General features: G+C 33.3%; 1 protein-coding gene and 1 pseudogene across 1 annotated transcript in view; one reads left to right on the top strand and one right to left on the bottom strand.

Annotated features, from left to right (window-relative positions):
* PIK3C3 (phosphatidylinositol 3-kinase catalytic subunit type 3) overlaps positions 1–15061 on the top strand; it is a 123981-nt gene extending 108920 nt beyond the window's left edge. Inside the window, exons 25-26 of the mRNA XM_015595640.2 lie at positions 6521–6646; positions 14273–15061. Of these exons, the coding sequence (XP_015451126.1) occupies positions 6521–6646; positions 14273–14287 (141 nt within the window). The 3' untranslated portion in view covers positions 14288–15061. The remainder of the gene's footprint in view (positions 1–6520; positions 6647–14272) is intronic.
* Positions 11641–11759, bottom strand: LOC112469294 (annotated as a pseudogene).
* Positions 15062–15664: the final 603 nt, after the last annotated feature.

Genomic DNA, 15664 nt, shown 5'->3' with positions numbered 1-15664 from the left:
TCAAAGTAATTTAATGAGATAATGCTGTTTTGTATTGAAGAATTAAATGGATATGTCCTCCTTTAAACTGATTTTTTTTAAGCTTTAAAACAAACGAATACACACACACACACACACACATACAGATATTACAAGCAGCTATAAATTATCTGAAGATCTATTATTCCAGATGACCTGTAAAATTAAATTACCTTTGGTACCTGTAAGATTAATAAGCATATAAGCCATGATATCCACTCTCATGGAACTTTTGCAAGGTAGGTTTTTAAAAAATAGTATCCATATTTCTTATAACAAACAATTCTTTACAGTATTGATTCTCTTTTAGGAATAGTTTGATGAGGATTCAGTTTCATTACTTTTCTCTTTAATTATTCTTTATTTTAAATTGTAGGTTTTCTTTTCAAAGTAAGAGATTGTTTTGTATTCTAATGCAGCTCAAGTACATCAAATGAAGACAGCAAGAAAATAATACTTAGATTAAAATTCTTCCTTTCATTTTTGTAACTGAAAATTGTCCCTTAGTTGTAATTACTTTTGGAATTAAATTATTGGGAAATGAGTACAAAGAAAAACATTTTTTTTCCTAGTTCTAATACTTTTGAGTAATAAAAATTTAAAAGGGAAGTCTGCTTTTATCATTTTGATGAAAGTTACTACTATTTCAGAGATGTTAAACACTAAATTATTTTAAGCAAATGCCTTCTGTGCTAATGTTAGTCTTTTAATGGTGTATTTTGAGCTTTTAAAGATAGAAAATAAAGATTAAGTATAGATGAAATCATTGTGCTCCTTATGAAAGACAATGTAATTCTGTCTACAAATGGATTGCAGAGTTTTGTTTGAGGAATAGCTCTGTTCACCTGAAAATGTGGGTAGGTGCAAGAAGACTGTTCATCAAAATCTATTTAAGACAAAATTTAATACTTAGTATTAATTGGAGTGTTAGGCGCTGGGTAAGTGGGTGGATTTGTGGGTGTGTGTGTATGTATAGAACTTACAGTTTAAAAGCTGTATTATTCCTGTATAGTTCAAGAACTTTAAGCTAAATCTGTGGTTTTTATTTTATTATAATTCACATTTAATAAATTGTTCCTTGGAATTAAAAGAAGGTCTAATTTTTTGCTTGTTAGCCCCTTTGGTGCACAAAACGAATGACTGGGAGATCCTTGCTTAGCTGTTAGCTCTCCTAACCTCTCACGAGTTTGGTTTGACCATTAAGTAAAGTAAGAGATCACAGGTAGAATGAGGTTACTTACCCTTCTACATATTTAGATAATTCCTAATTATTGTTCCCAAAAGAACCATCTGACACATGGATACCTCATGACCAGAAGTGTGAAGTGTAAAAAGGAAAGTATCAGTCATCCAATATTAACCAGAAAAGCAGATATAATAGACAAGGATCTTGTTTCTTAAGGATGGTTATCTTTCAAATCAATATGTGAAATGCTCAGGGACAGATTAGGAAAAACATAGTTTTAAATTAGTTTTCAAATATAAGAAAACATATTGCTCATTATTTTATTTCATCATCATTAAATGTTTATTTTTAAGTGTAAGTGTGGTAAAATTTCAACAGAAAAATAAGCTACCGAGTCTCCAGTTCTTTTTTAATGTATCCAAATTGAGGCCCATGGACTTCGAAGAAAAAAGAATCGATATTACAGATCTCCATTTTGAAAGCAGAGAAATCAGATGATTTGATTCTGTCCTTTGTAGCAGATATGAATGCTTGATTGGATATTAGCAACTGGTAATTCATTGACATACAAAGAACTCAGTAAATTTTAGGAACACTACTTTTACTGCCTAAGGTTGGCACTACAACTGTCCATTGATTATAGCGAACGCCTCTGGTGAGAAATGCCCATGTTTTCCTTTAAAAGCTATGCTGTCAAGGACATATGTTTAGTATATTTTTCAGAAGACTGTAGTGTCAGGCTACAATGAAAAAATGTTCTCTCTAGTTAAAAGATACTGAATTTAACAATATCTGAAAATGAGACTTGGATAAACAGCCTTTCTATTACTTGCTGGTAAGGGCTAACTGAGTAGCAAATGGATTTATCATTCATTATGACCTTTCTAGAACCATGACACTTGAATGATAGAAGCTGTAGAGTAGATTTTGCCAATTACATATTCTTATAAGAAATAGTTATCCACTTTTTTGTTGTTGTTAATAATGTAGCACATTAATTCTTACATCATCATTTGATTATGAATGGAAAACTGGAATGGGCTAGTAGATAACTTAGTTGACAATAACCTGATATTTCAAGGGAATAAATACTTACCTCCCCAGCACAATTTGAGAGGTTACACTGCCCTTTTGTCTTGGACTAGGAAAGTTAGGCCTTTTTTTTTTTTGGCAAGTAAATTAAAATATCATTGTTTATAGGCTAGATAAAATACAGATTTTCCAGATTAAAACATCTCCCACAGTCCAATACAAAAATGATGCTACCACATGTACAATCAGTCCTTTTTATATTGGTAAAGAGGATGTTAATTGAGACTGTTTTTAGAAGATTATAACTTTTCAAGATGAAATCATGCTTGTAATCCTCCATAAAATTATTTTTAGTCAGTTTTTAATATTACCAATATTTTATGCTTTTAAAGACAAGACATCCAAATTTAAGGTGATAACGTTAAGTTTGATGTTCTTGGTCTCAATTGTTTTCTCTATATTAAGGATTGTAATAGGCAAGAATTTCAAAAATAAAAGAAAAAAGTGAGTAGTTTCTGGTGGGTTTAAAAAGATAGGTCTTTCAAATATTTGGTGACAAAGAAATCTAACTATGAGTGGTGAACACAATGCAAAGTATATATGACTTACTGTTGAATTGTACACTTGAAACTTACTGGATCTTGTTAACTGATGTAAACATAATAAAAAATAAAAAAAAAATAAGAAATGGGTCTTTAAATATAAGGGTTCATTTCTACTTGTAAGTCAGATTTCAATAAAATTTGTATAAAATGGATTTTACTTTCAGTTTATAAGTGAGGGTTTTTAAAAGGACAGTGATAATCACTAATTTTTATTATTTAGGAATTAGAAATTAGAAAGCATAAAGGAAGAAAGCTGATCTCTAATATCATCGCATGTTTAAAAATAAGAGACTGGTTTTAAAGAATAGAAAAATTGAAACTATAATTTTTTTTGCCTCATTTAGTTCTGACTGCCTAAGGCTAGAGTCTATATTAAACCAAAGTTTTTATCAGTTCCAGGAACCTTTCATCATGGACACATACAACAAGTCATGTTTTGGTTGGCTGCTGCTCAACTTCCCCTTGATGTTAAGCTTAATAAGAACTAACTGGCATGTGGCTAATATAGAAGCCTATAAAATTTATAATCTATTACTTGAAATGTAGTATCCAAATAAAGAAAGCCATTAGTCCCACCATATTCTATACCATTTCTATACTGCTGTGTTAAACTTTTAAGATGAATACAGACACATCACAGACTCAGGACATATAAATGTTGAAAGATGAGACGTGTGTGTAGTGAAGGTGCTACCATATGGAGGACAAAAAAAAAGAAAAGACACTAGAGACGTTTAATCAACGTAAGAGAAGGTATAGAAGAACCAATACCCGCTGCCCCCCCACACACACGTATAAATTTATATGAGTAACTCTGAAATCAAGACAAAAATGAAGAGATACATGTTTTAGTTCTCTGGAACTTTTAGATAATTTGAGCAGCTGGTAATGGTAATGGTAAAATGAGTTCCTCATAATGTAGTTAATTGCCCATTGCTGAAATTTTATTAGTGGCTGTATGACTATCTTTCAGAGAAGCTGTATTGTTTCCTGTGAATGGTTGGTGTTTGAAATGGTTCAAATATGGTACAAGATTGCTAGTGGATCTTTAGAATTGGAGGTGGTGATTGTATGTACAAGATGGAGAAACAGACACTATGAATATTATTTTGTTTCTCTTGATAGTCTGGTATATCCCTAATGTACCAGTTATTTCAAAGAGGAAGACACTGATTCAGATAGCAATTTTTAAATATGGTAAAAATAAAATATATTATTTGGAAGCACGAGGGGAGTTGGGGGGGAGTAACAAGCCTAAACAAAAAAGATATTTATTTACCTTTGAAAGACAAACTGCAGAGGCTGAGATTTGCAAGTTTGTAACCTTTTATTTTAAGACACTCCAGATAGTTTTGGGTGCAGCCTTACTAATGAGGTGCAAGAGGACAGAGTTTGGAGTTGGAAGGATAGCCAGGAAGTTAGAGGAGAAGTCTAGAAAGATGAAAGTCACAGAGGTAGTGAATCCCCTTTCCCCAATCTGTATATATAAAATTTTCCCAAATCCTTACTAAATGTGAAACTGTGTAGACCCAGTGGTCCCAGGGGAGCAGGGAGTAGAGTAAAAGCTGTTGCCCACCTTTGGAAGGACAAGATTTGAGATTTGATTTCAGCCAAGTTGACTGCCTGAATCTTCACAGTAATACAACAAAGTTCAGAGTCTCTATAACAAAAATATCTAGTATTTAGTAAAAAAATAACTATCATCTATGGGAAGAAACAGAAATGTGACCCACAGTCAATGAAAAAAAGCAGTCAGTAGAAACTCACCCTGAGATGACCTAGACGTCACTAGAAAAAGACTTTGAAGAACCTATTTTAAATATTTTCAAGGGCTTAAGGAAAAATAAATGCACAATGACTGTACAAATAATGACTTCAACAGAGAAGTAAAAATTAGAAAGTAAAAAAACAAAATGAAAATTTTAGAGCTGATATAATAACTAAAATGAAATAATTGGATAGCTTTAAAGGCAGCTTGGTATGGCATTAGGAGGGGAGGAGTCAGTGAACTTAAAGATAAATCAGTAAAAATTATATAATCTGAAGAACAAGGAATGTGGCTTGAAAAAAAAAATGACTAGAACCTTAAGGACCTAGGGGGACAATAACAAGTAGCCTAACAGGTCAGTATATATGCTGTAAAATTGACTATATATATGCAGTTATCCTTTGTTATAAAAGAATGTGTTCATATTTGATCATATTTTCTTTATATGCCAAATACATATCTTGTTTGTAATTCAAGCACTTACAAAAGTATGTAAGTTTTGATAAATTGGGTTAAATTTTTGATTCTCCTGCCTTTAAAAATTTTGTGCTTAAAAATAGTTCCAGAATTGTCAAGACATGATCTCTGTAAGTAGAAGTGAAGGAAAATAAAGGATTAAACTCAAGGAACATGTTTGTCATTAACTGGGAACCAGAAATGAGAGAGCTAGTTCATTGAAGATATACTCTGAGATTTCGCTTTGCTGAATTTTCTTTCACTTTTTACATCTACCTCTCCTTTACTCCCCGTCCTGAGGCTGCAGAACTGTCAGATCATCTCTTGCGTCCAATCCATTGAAAGAACAAGAGCACTGAGCTGGAGCCATGGGTTATATCGTCTGTCTTTTCTTTTTACTAGTTGTCTAGTAATTAAACCCTGTACTTAAAAGGAAATACTAAGTGTGGACTACTTTTAATCCACTTGGAAATCCCATTTTTCTCCTAGCCTGCCTTGCAGATGTGTATCTGGGCCATGATAGGAGAAGACAGGAGTAGAGTGTAATGGGCACGTGCAGTGGTGTGAGACTGTCTGGAAGCATGAGCCTGTTACCAGTTAAGGGTCCCTGGGTTGGTTCATAAATTCTCTGTACTTCGGCTTTTGCGTATTTTAGATGGAGGTGTTATCTACCTCAGAGCCATCTGAGAGTGAAGTGAAAACCTATATATATTTGCACAGTGTTTTGTACAAAGTGGTCATTCAGTAACACTGAGTTTTATATTTTAGAGAATCATTCTTTCTCACACATATCTCTATGAGTTTTTCTAGTACTTATTAAAGATCAACTGTAACTTTAGATATGAACTAAGAGAAAATTCCTCTGTCTTTTGAAATTATAGACCAACTGAAGTAGTTCTTGGAAGAAGTACAGGGAACTAGTACAGGAAGGGAGACATTTTAGAAGATGTAGTGTAGTTTATCTTACCAGTGATCGACACAGTTCTTGTTCTAGTACAGACAGTGAAGGTGAGGAAGAATATTGATATAACCTTATCTTTCTATATCCATTTCACAATGAGTAATGGAGAAAGTAAAGGAGATTGTTAATATCAATTTAAAATGGATATAGTAGTTCTAGATTTGAAATGCAAAAAAATGAAGCATACCTTTGAATTTTTTTTTTTTAATCTACTTTTAAATGTGCAGGGCCTAACGGGATCATATTTTAATTATATTTATTTTTCTTAAAAAAATTTTTGCAACCAACAAGGATAGGTGATATAAAGAACATGTAGAAGAAACAATAAACTTCCAAACTCAAATGAACAGTATCTCGAACTCCTTATAAGTTACGAATCACTTATTTGTTATAGAAATAGCTCATAATATAATTTCTATATTAGTTTAACTCTGTCTCTTCAAAATATATCTGTTTTTCTTTATTTAAAACACTAATAGACTGTGACCTTATAGGTTCAGGATAAGTTCCGTTTAGACCTGTCGGATGAAGAGGCAGTGCATTACATGCAGAGTCTGATTGATGAAAGCGTCCACGCTCTCTTTGCTGCAGTGGTAGAACAGATTCACAAGTTTGCCCAGGTAAGTTCTCTGAGGACAGCGCCTTTATCTCAGCTACTCCAGAGTCCTATGAGAGCCACACTTTCCTCCTGCCGACTGGTATCTTTTCTGTTTTTTTTTGGTCAAGCCTTTTGACATCTCACCAGCCAGCTGATATGAATGTGTTCCATGAATGATTAACTCTAAAACATTTCAGTTAAATTTTCTTAGTGGAATGTGTAGTAAATTGTGGAGGCCAACATAGGTGTATTCGCCTTTTATAGTCAGTGGTAATTATAAACTCTTCTTGGGAATGATTTTGGGTCTAGCAGAAGCCCTGGCAAGTGAGACTTCAACAGTTGCTGGGTTTTGGTGAATGGTGAAGTATTAGGAAAGGAGTTTTGAAGCTGAGAAAAGAAATATATACCACACACTGAAAAGATCTATCCATAGACTTACTGTTAGCAGAATCTGTCACACAAATGTCTCAAGGAAGACCGTTTTGCACTAGCCACTGATGATAATCCTCAGATTTAAAACCTGCTTTAATTATGAATTTCATAATGAGGAGGATGATATAAAATGTTAGCAAACAGGAAAACTAGGCTGCTTTCCTCTCCCATACCTTCACGTACCTCTCACAAATTCTTTCCTGACTATACATTTAGTTAATTATACTTTTACTAAGTTCCTAAGTGTAAAGCCCGTCTGCTTTGTTTTCTCCCTCACCTAGTGTCTAGTATGTCATCAAGCCTTGTCAGTTTCTTTAACCATTTCTTTAATTATCCTTTTCTGTTATTTTCTGACTAACATTTTAATCTATAGATGGTGGTTCAATTTAAGATTTTCCAACTTTACGATGGTGTGAAAGTGATACACTTTCAGTAGAAGCTGAATTACGAATTTTGATCTTTTCCTGGGCTAGTGATATCCTCACCATAGAGTACTCCAGCCCGAGCTGCTGCTCTACTTCATGGCAACTGGCTTCCCCACGAGAATGGAAGCAGGCCTCTTAAAACAAGTCACAAGGCCAGGCCAGATTCACAGATAGAAGAAATAAATTCCACCTCTTGATGGGAGAAGAGGGATGCATATGCAGAGAAGGTAGAAGTGTGTCATCTTTGAAGAATTAACTGCCACTCATCTAATATGCTCAAGCATAAGGTCTGAGCTTTCTAGTTCTGTAAATTGAACTAGTGGCAAACTTTGTTTTCATGGTCTAGTATTGTTGACTTGTATATTTTGTTTCGCTAACTGAATCTAAGACTAGAAGGATTATTTTTCTAATTTCTCTATCAAAAATAGAAGAGAGGAAGAACCTGATTAAAAAAAAAGAGAGAGAGAGAGAGACCATACTATTCTTTGGGGGATGTAGTAATAGAGAGACATTTGTTTACCAGTGTCTCTTGACCTCAGTTGGCACCTCTATAAAGTGATTGATATTGAAGTTAAAAACTAACAAATTTAATCTAATATCAGAGATGTATAATAGTTATTTGCTTTTCATATATAAAGCTAATATTGACTACCACAAAGACTTAATAAATGAAATCTCATCTCCTGCCCCAATAGTTAAATTTTGAAGGTGGTTTGGAACTGAGTTCTTGCCATGTACCTTTTCTATTCATAGAGAAAATATGAATGTGGATGATGAATTGATTGTAGAGATGAGCATAATCTTAAATTTGACATGAGAAAGACCATTTTATAACCATTAACTAATAGGTTATTAATCATTTTAACTATAGACTTAATAGATTAAGTCTATTTCCTAGGTTCCTATTTTCCAGTTATTCAGTAAAATAGTAATTAAGATGTAGAATAATTCAAGATGTAGAATATTCTGGATAATTCATTCTTTAAAATTACTTAAGCTTCGGTTGTTACAAATTCTTTGGACTGGGATAAATTCTTGATAATAAAATGTGTAGAAAAACAAGGCAATAGCAACATGAATATGAGTTATGAGCAAATACCTGGATGATTCCAACAACTTAAAGACCATCACCGTCATCATCCCAGACTGGTAAAAGTGGACTTTTAGTGCAGCATGGATACTTATGTAGATAAAATTTTTTTAGATTATATCTCAGCTCTATTTTATAATCATAGATACAGTATCTGGGGCAATATTTGGGACAATAGCTTCGCTTTACTTGAACTTTGTACTTCATATAGTACTTCCCATTTTTTACTATCATGTAATTTTTACTATAATCATCTAAGTGAGTTTTAGCATTTATCCCCTTTTATAGATGAGAAGACTGAACCACATAAAAAAGTTGTTTCCTAGCTTAACAAATTCAGATTTTCTTTATCAGAATCCCATATTCTTTATCCTATGAACTTGAAAATGCTCATGTTTTCAGGTTTTCTCAAATATCTCACCTGTGCCCATACTATTGAACTCCTGAAACAATATCAAAATAAGAGTAACCAAAGGATGTTAAATTTCATTGGAACTTGCTTAGGCATTGCTGGGTACAAGAGATACTAAATAAGGTATTAGTGTCACATAAATTTGATCAAATTATAAAATTACAGAAGCATACCTGGTTCTTAACTAATCTCTGAAATTTGTTTTCTTTCTGAAACTCACATTTCTACATATATTTTCTAAGTATTAATACTAATAAATCACATGCACACTCAACTTCTAATGACCAACATCTTTTATTTTGTCACTCATAGTATTTATTATAAGGATGCATGTTGTTAATTGATTCATGCTAATTTTAGTGTGTTCCTATTCATCACTATGGATTGTAGAACACAGTTTTTAAAAAATGGAGGTAGACTGATTCCAGTGTTGACCAAAGTTATAGTTGTTTCAGCATTAAAAAAAAAACTGATGTTCTAAAAGATTCAAAATTTGCCAGATCCAATTATTATGTTGAAATGCTGAAATTTATTTTCTTTTTTTCTTCTATCATGCCATTCCCCAGGAAGGGTAGAGTTTAAACACGGCAATATTCGTTACCTAGCAACACCCACCTAGTAGTGGTACAAATTTTCCATTGAAAAACAGTTTAATTTGGGTCACTCTCTTTGAAATTACATCATTGGAATTCTTCTCCCTCCTGAAATGATCTTTCAAGGACATTCTGGTCTTATCTGCACAGAAGGGTAGAGATCACTCAGTTTGGATCACTAACAGCTCGAAAACTGGAACTTTGAATAGTAGTCTCGCATACTGAGGCCATTTCTTCCCTATTTCTTGTTTTGCCTGCCTATATTTCTCTTCACTGATTGATGGTAGAAGTATGGAGAATGGGGTATGGTTTCCATTAATCTTAATACATATTAAATTGAATTAATTGAAACTTGGTAGATTAACTGAGGTTAGAGATTTATTTTTTTATAAACTGAACATTAAAAATTAAGAACAAATTGGGTTCAGAAAATTAACCTAAGCTCATATACTAAGAACACATCATTGCTGTCTGTTTGCCAAGAATGCTTACTTAGCTCCTACAGTGTTCAAGAAGGAAAAGCACAGGCCCAGGCCTTTAACTGGAGAGAATTTAACTATATATACTTTAGGAGATTAAAAAAAAATGGAAGAAGGAAATTGGTGTGGTTATTCTGTCTGACATTTCCCCTGAAGAACATATGTCCTCTAATACAGCGGTCCCAAACCTTTTTGGCACCAGGGACCTGTGCTCCTATGAGAATTGAATACCTAATGATCTGAGGTGGAGCTGAGGCCGTGATGCTAGCGCTGGGGAGTGGTTGCAAATACGATGAAGCTCTGCTGCTCACCTGCTGTGTAGCCCGGTTCCTAACAGGCCACAGACCGGTACGGGTCTGCGGCTCAGGGGTTGGGGACCCCTGCTGTAATAAATGTTAGTAGAGTTGTCAGAAGTGTTTCAGATTTCAAGTGCCTCTCATGACATGACATCTTACCTTGTTAAATGTGATTCCCGTATAGCAGGTTCTTTGTATGTGTGTGTGTGTGTGTGTGTGTGTGTACAACATGGCCTATAAGTACAGGCCATCTGTCCCATCTGCAGCTCAAAGAAACAGGTGTTTTGTTTTGTTTTGTTTTGCATCAGTACTGTACTAAAGGAAAAGCTTCTTGTTTTGGACGTTTTTAGAGATGTCTGTCTTATGTGTTGATTTCTGAAGGGCTTTTCTTGAGTAATTTTGTTTATTGATATTGGTGTTTTACCTTTATGTGCTGACCTAAACTCCATGTAAAATGTTTCCACTGTAACGGCACTACTTTCTCATATACTTTGAGAGGGCATAGATGCAGATGCCCTGAGGAAGAGAGAATAGAGTACTCTTTCTGAGTTTATATTATATGGACCTTAATTTTCCATTAGGTATGGAGAATAGCAGTGTAAAATATTTTATTGAACAAAACAAAAAGTATTGAATTCTGTAGCTGAATAGAAATTTTTCTGCTCTAAACCAAAATTTTTTTTAATTTAGTAAATAATTTCATAAAGTGTCAGATGATTCCCAGACCAGTGGCTTAAATAAATAACACCACTATATCATACAAATCTATTTTGTATCATTTTGTGTCCCAGATCTATTCCTAATTTATTCCATTTATCTTGGAAGGAATGAGAACAACAACAAACAATAGTAATGGCAATAATAACTTCCTATTGAACACGTAAATGTGCCAGGAATTACATAAAGTGCTTTCTCTGGCATTACCTCGTTCAACCTGTGAAGTAGTTATATCACCAGGCCTGTTTATAGATGAGAACTGAGGTTTAGCTAGGTTAAATAACTTGCCCACAGTCTCAAGGTTAATAGGTGACAAAATCCAGATTCAGACTCAAACTCCAGGTTGTAGAAATAGATAATAGTTTCTAAATAACATTTGTTCTCGTTATACATCTAAACTTTATTAGATATGAATAGATTTTGCTATGAGTAGCTAGTTTTTAAAAATACACTTACAATTTTTATTATTTATTTTTAATTAATTATTTTTTTTAGGCGAGGCAACACTTGGTTGACCTTACAGATTGCAAGAGCCTTGTCAGCTTACAATCCCTTATTTTTTAATTTTTTTACACCTGCAGCAGCTGGTCTTCCTAGGTGGTCTCCCATACAAGTACTAACCAGGCCCGACCCTGCTTAGCTTCTGAGATCAGATGGGATCAGGCTTGTTCAGGGTAGCATGGCTGTAGACTACTTGTAAATTTTAAACACCATCTTTTTTATCTTTTTTCTCCATAATTTTTCAGTTGACCATCAAAAAAATCAGCTGTGCAAACAGCCAATAGAGTATGATATAAAAAGGAGGCATTGGGAACAGTTAATTCAAGATAAATATGATAAATACGGGATAACATTTATTTTGCATGTTGGTCAAAAACCAGCCTTGAATTTTATTGACCCACATGTGCTCTCTTGTTGCACTGCCATCAGCACTGCTGCACAAGTACCTGTTAAAACCCATGATGTTTAAAACAACATAATATCGGCACTTGCTTCATCACAAATGTTTTAAGGTCTTAAAATAGTTAATTATTATATAGCAACAATCAGCAGAATGCCTCATAATTTTCAGCTAAAATGTCCTGCAGTTTATTTTTCATCTGTATAAATTTAATTTCCTTAACTTCTCTAAGGAAAGTTTTCGAACACTTGAATGTAATTTATGGTAAGATTTGTGTGTTTGCTTCAATAATGGTTTTTAATAAGGTTAGTTGTTATACTGTTGTTATCTTGCCCTTCTGTGTTATATCAAACCAACCCTTTTATGTAAATTCTACACATGCATTGGGTGTTGAATATTTGGGATTTGCTCCGTTACATAGTTATCACTAATTTTTTTCCACCATACACAAAGACACTTTGAAGTATTTAGGAAATGCATTAGAGACCATCTGTTCAGTATCAGCATTTTTCTCAAACATATAAACATATACATTTGCAGTTTTTGTTTCCAGAATTTTTAGAATTCCTAACATGTCAGTAAGGATCCTTCACAATTTGACATTAACCTGCATTTTCAATTTTCATGATCTTCCACCAGCCTTAGAAAGAACCTTTCTTCGTAGCTTTAATGACCTACCCTCATGACAATTCTTTATACCCAAGAATTCATCACTATTCCTTCTCATAAATCAGTACATTTTTGCTCTTTGCCTAGAATGAGTTCCCCATCTATTTGCCCAACTCGAGCATGTGTGTATTATATGACTCTATATAAACATTTTGCCTCAAGTAACTTGAGGTTTCTCATAGAACCTTAACTGTTCCTGGCACATAGTAGGCACCAATTAAACATAGGTCTTTTTTTATAAGTGCCCAAGACAATTTGAGAAGTTTATTTATTTTTGGTTAGACATTTATAGAATTTATAAAGTAATCCCCCTGATTACTCTAGTACCCATCTGTCAATATTTTCTCTGACATTGCCTTTAAGAAAACATTTAAATAGCTTCTTACTTTGCAAATTACATTCCTTTTATTAGCATTAAAAACAAATCCTGCCATATTCTTTCTAGATTACCACTTAAATTGTATTAAATTAAAAGCAGTCAACATCTTTCACATCCTCATACATATGCACATATGTGCACACATACAAATTTGTTAGTGAAGGTTTTTTTTCCCCCATCACATTTTCTCTCAGAGTAATAACGAGGTGAAGTTTATAGAAACAAAGTTGTGTTACCCATAAACAGCATTCTTAATACCTCCAAGATAATGCCAGCATATATGATACTGAACGAGAAGGTACCTGAGACATGGATGACTCAATGTCTAGTCACCCGAACAAAATGATCAGAGTTGTCCTTACTCAGAGACTGACAGCATCTGCACGTGTTAAAGACAACCTTTACCTCTTGCCGATAACCTTTACCAATTGCGGATGAGATTTGCATTAAATAGTCCTCAAACATAGTAGGTGTAGCCTTCTATTAGATTTCACTGAATGCTGAATTTGAGAGACAATAACAGTGAAGAGAGGGCAGTATCACAGACACTTCTGTATAAGCCTGTGAGGATGCTTAGCACAAAATAGGTACCAAAAATGTTGATTTCTTCTATTTCTACTTGATATTTTAATATTGAACAATGTTAATGCATTGGCCCCCAATCAACTCTTGACTAGAACTGTCTTATCCTCTCAGGACTACTTTCTTTGAATTTGTTCCAGACCATTTCTAGAATGAAGTGGTTATGGAATAAAGTGGTTTATGGAATGAAGTAGTTGTGAAAGTGGTCTGTGGAATAAACTACTGTTTTTACAGTCTTTCTAAAAATGTTGCAACAAGATTTAAGGACACTTCTCAAAATATTATCTATCATTGTAGAATTCAGTGGAATTTTTGCCTTCCTACTGATAGATTTGCTTACCATGTAATAATAATTGAGTCGTCTTGAGTTTATAGTCAGCAAACACTCCTTCTCTAAAATATTTTCTCATATAAACTCATTTTTAAGCCAAGTCTCAGGAATCCTATACATTGTGGTTAATTGAAATCTCCTTCATGGCATTTAGTAAAATAATTCTATTGCCTTTTTTTTTAATAGATTTTTTTTTTAAGGACTGGAAATAGCTAACTTTATCAAAGAATTATGTGTTCATCTCTTTCTAACCATTTTTTAAAACTACAGACTGTTGTTTTATCTATGTGAACAGTAAGGCTAATTATTTTCTCTTTTTTTTAATTTGTTAATTTTTTGTAGTATTGGAGAAAATGAAACGGGGTTTGGTCCACCAAGACGCTTGGCTCTGTGAGAAAACTACTTTAGGAGCAACTTGTATATAATGAAGACTTTAGAGTAACAAGAAAGAGAACATTTAATCTTCAAGATACCATATATCCTAAATGTTACATTATGCTTGAATTAAGTATCCTTGGATGTTATTGCTTAAATATGGTCTTGAATGGTTTGTTTTGAAATATTGTATATAGTTATTTTCAAATGTACAGATTGCTAATAAAACTAAGACGTGAGAAGCCTACTCCAGGACGATGTACATATTATAAGAGTTCTGGAGGAATTTTATGTGGAAATAGTAAACTATTGTAGTCTTGAAACATCCTTCTTCCCTCATCTCCTCACATCAGGAGAGCAGTTACATGAATTTGGATTGTCTCAATTTAGAAGTTTTTTTCATTGTCTCTCCCTTCTTCCTTCTTACTCTCTCCTCCTGTTTGTTTTTTGCCTAATTTACGATACTGAAAGATTTACATGTTATATAGCTCATTCTTTTACAGTTCAAGAATTATATATATTTCAAATAACATGTTCATTTTCTCTTAAAAATATTGTTTTGTTTTGAAAACTATATATCACAATTCTCCTAGGATGTAAATACATAAAGCAGGATATGAAAATGTAGCCATATCTGGATAACTGGCCAAAAGGTAATACAACAGCAGCTTTTAGTATTGAGCCTAAGATATTTTTAAATATATGTGTAAACATAAATTGTCTTCCTCAATAAAATTTTTTTTAATGCAAACTTAATTTTCAAATGCCTTGTGAAATAGACCTGTTTATGTAATATTCTCTGATTCTGACGATTCTGATTTTTTTTGTCTTTTAAGACTAGGAATCCCACTAATCCATCTAATTTTTTTTTTTTTTTTTTGCCTCATGGGAAGAAGGAATGCACACAAATGAGCAATACAAAAATAAAAGCAATACAATAATAATCTTTACAAATTAATATGTTCTGTGGTCATGTGACTTTGTTCCATAAGAAAAAGACTATTTCATTCTTTTGGTGCTAAATAAATATTAAATATCAAATGACAGAAAAGATTAAGAACATTAACTTAAGGCACAGTTTCAGAAAATGCCATTAATTATAATGTTTATTTGTCACCAAATTCTTATCTGTGAGTGTCTCTTTAGAGTCGGGTTACCAGCCGGAAAGGAAGCATATAATTAGGAGACTTCGCAAAAGCATGTGGAACGTGATTTGTATAAAACACACATGCAAATTAGAAAAATGGTAAAGATGAAAAGACCTTTGTAAATCTTCGTAAGAGAGTTTATGCCCAAACTGACTGGCAAGCTCCATCCTCTATCTTGCTTTTTCTTTGCATCACATACTTATATCATTTT

Source organism: Pteropus alecto, unplaced genomic scaffold, assembly GCF_000325575.1.
Source record: "Pteropus alecto unplaced genomic scaffold, ASM32557v1 scaffold146, whole genome shotgun sequence".
Classification (NCBI taxonomy): Eukaryota; Metazoa; Chordata; class Mammalia; order Chiroptera; family Pteropodidae; genus Pteropus; species Pteropus alecto.
Note: the sequence above shows the minus strand (reverse complement) of the source record. Positions and strands in the feature narration are given on the sequence as shown.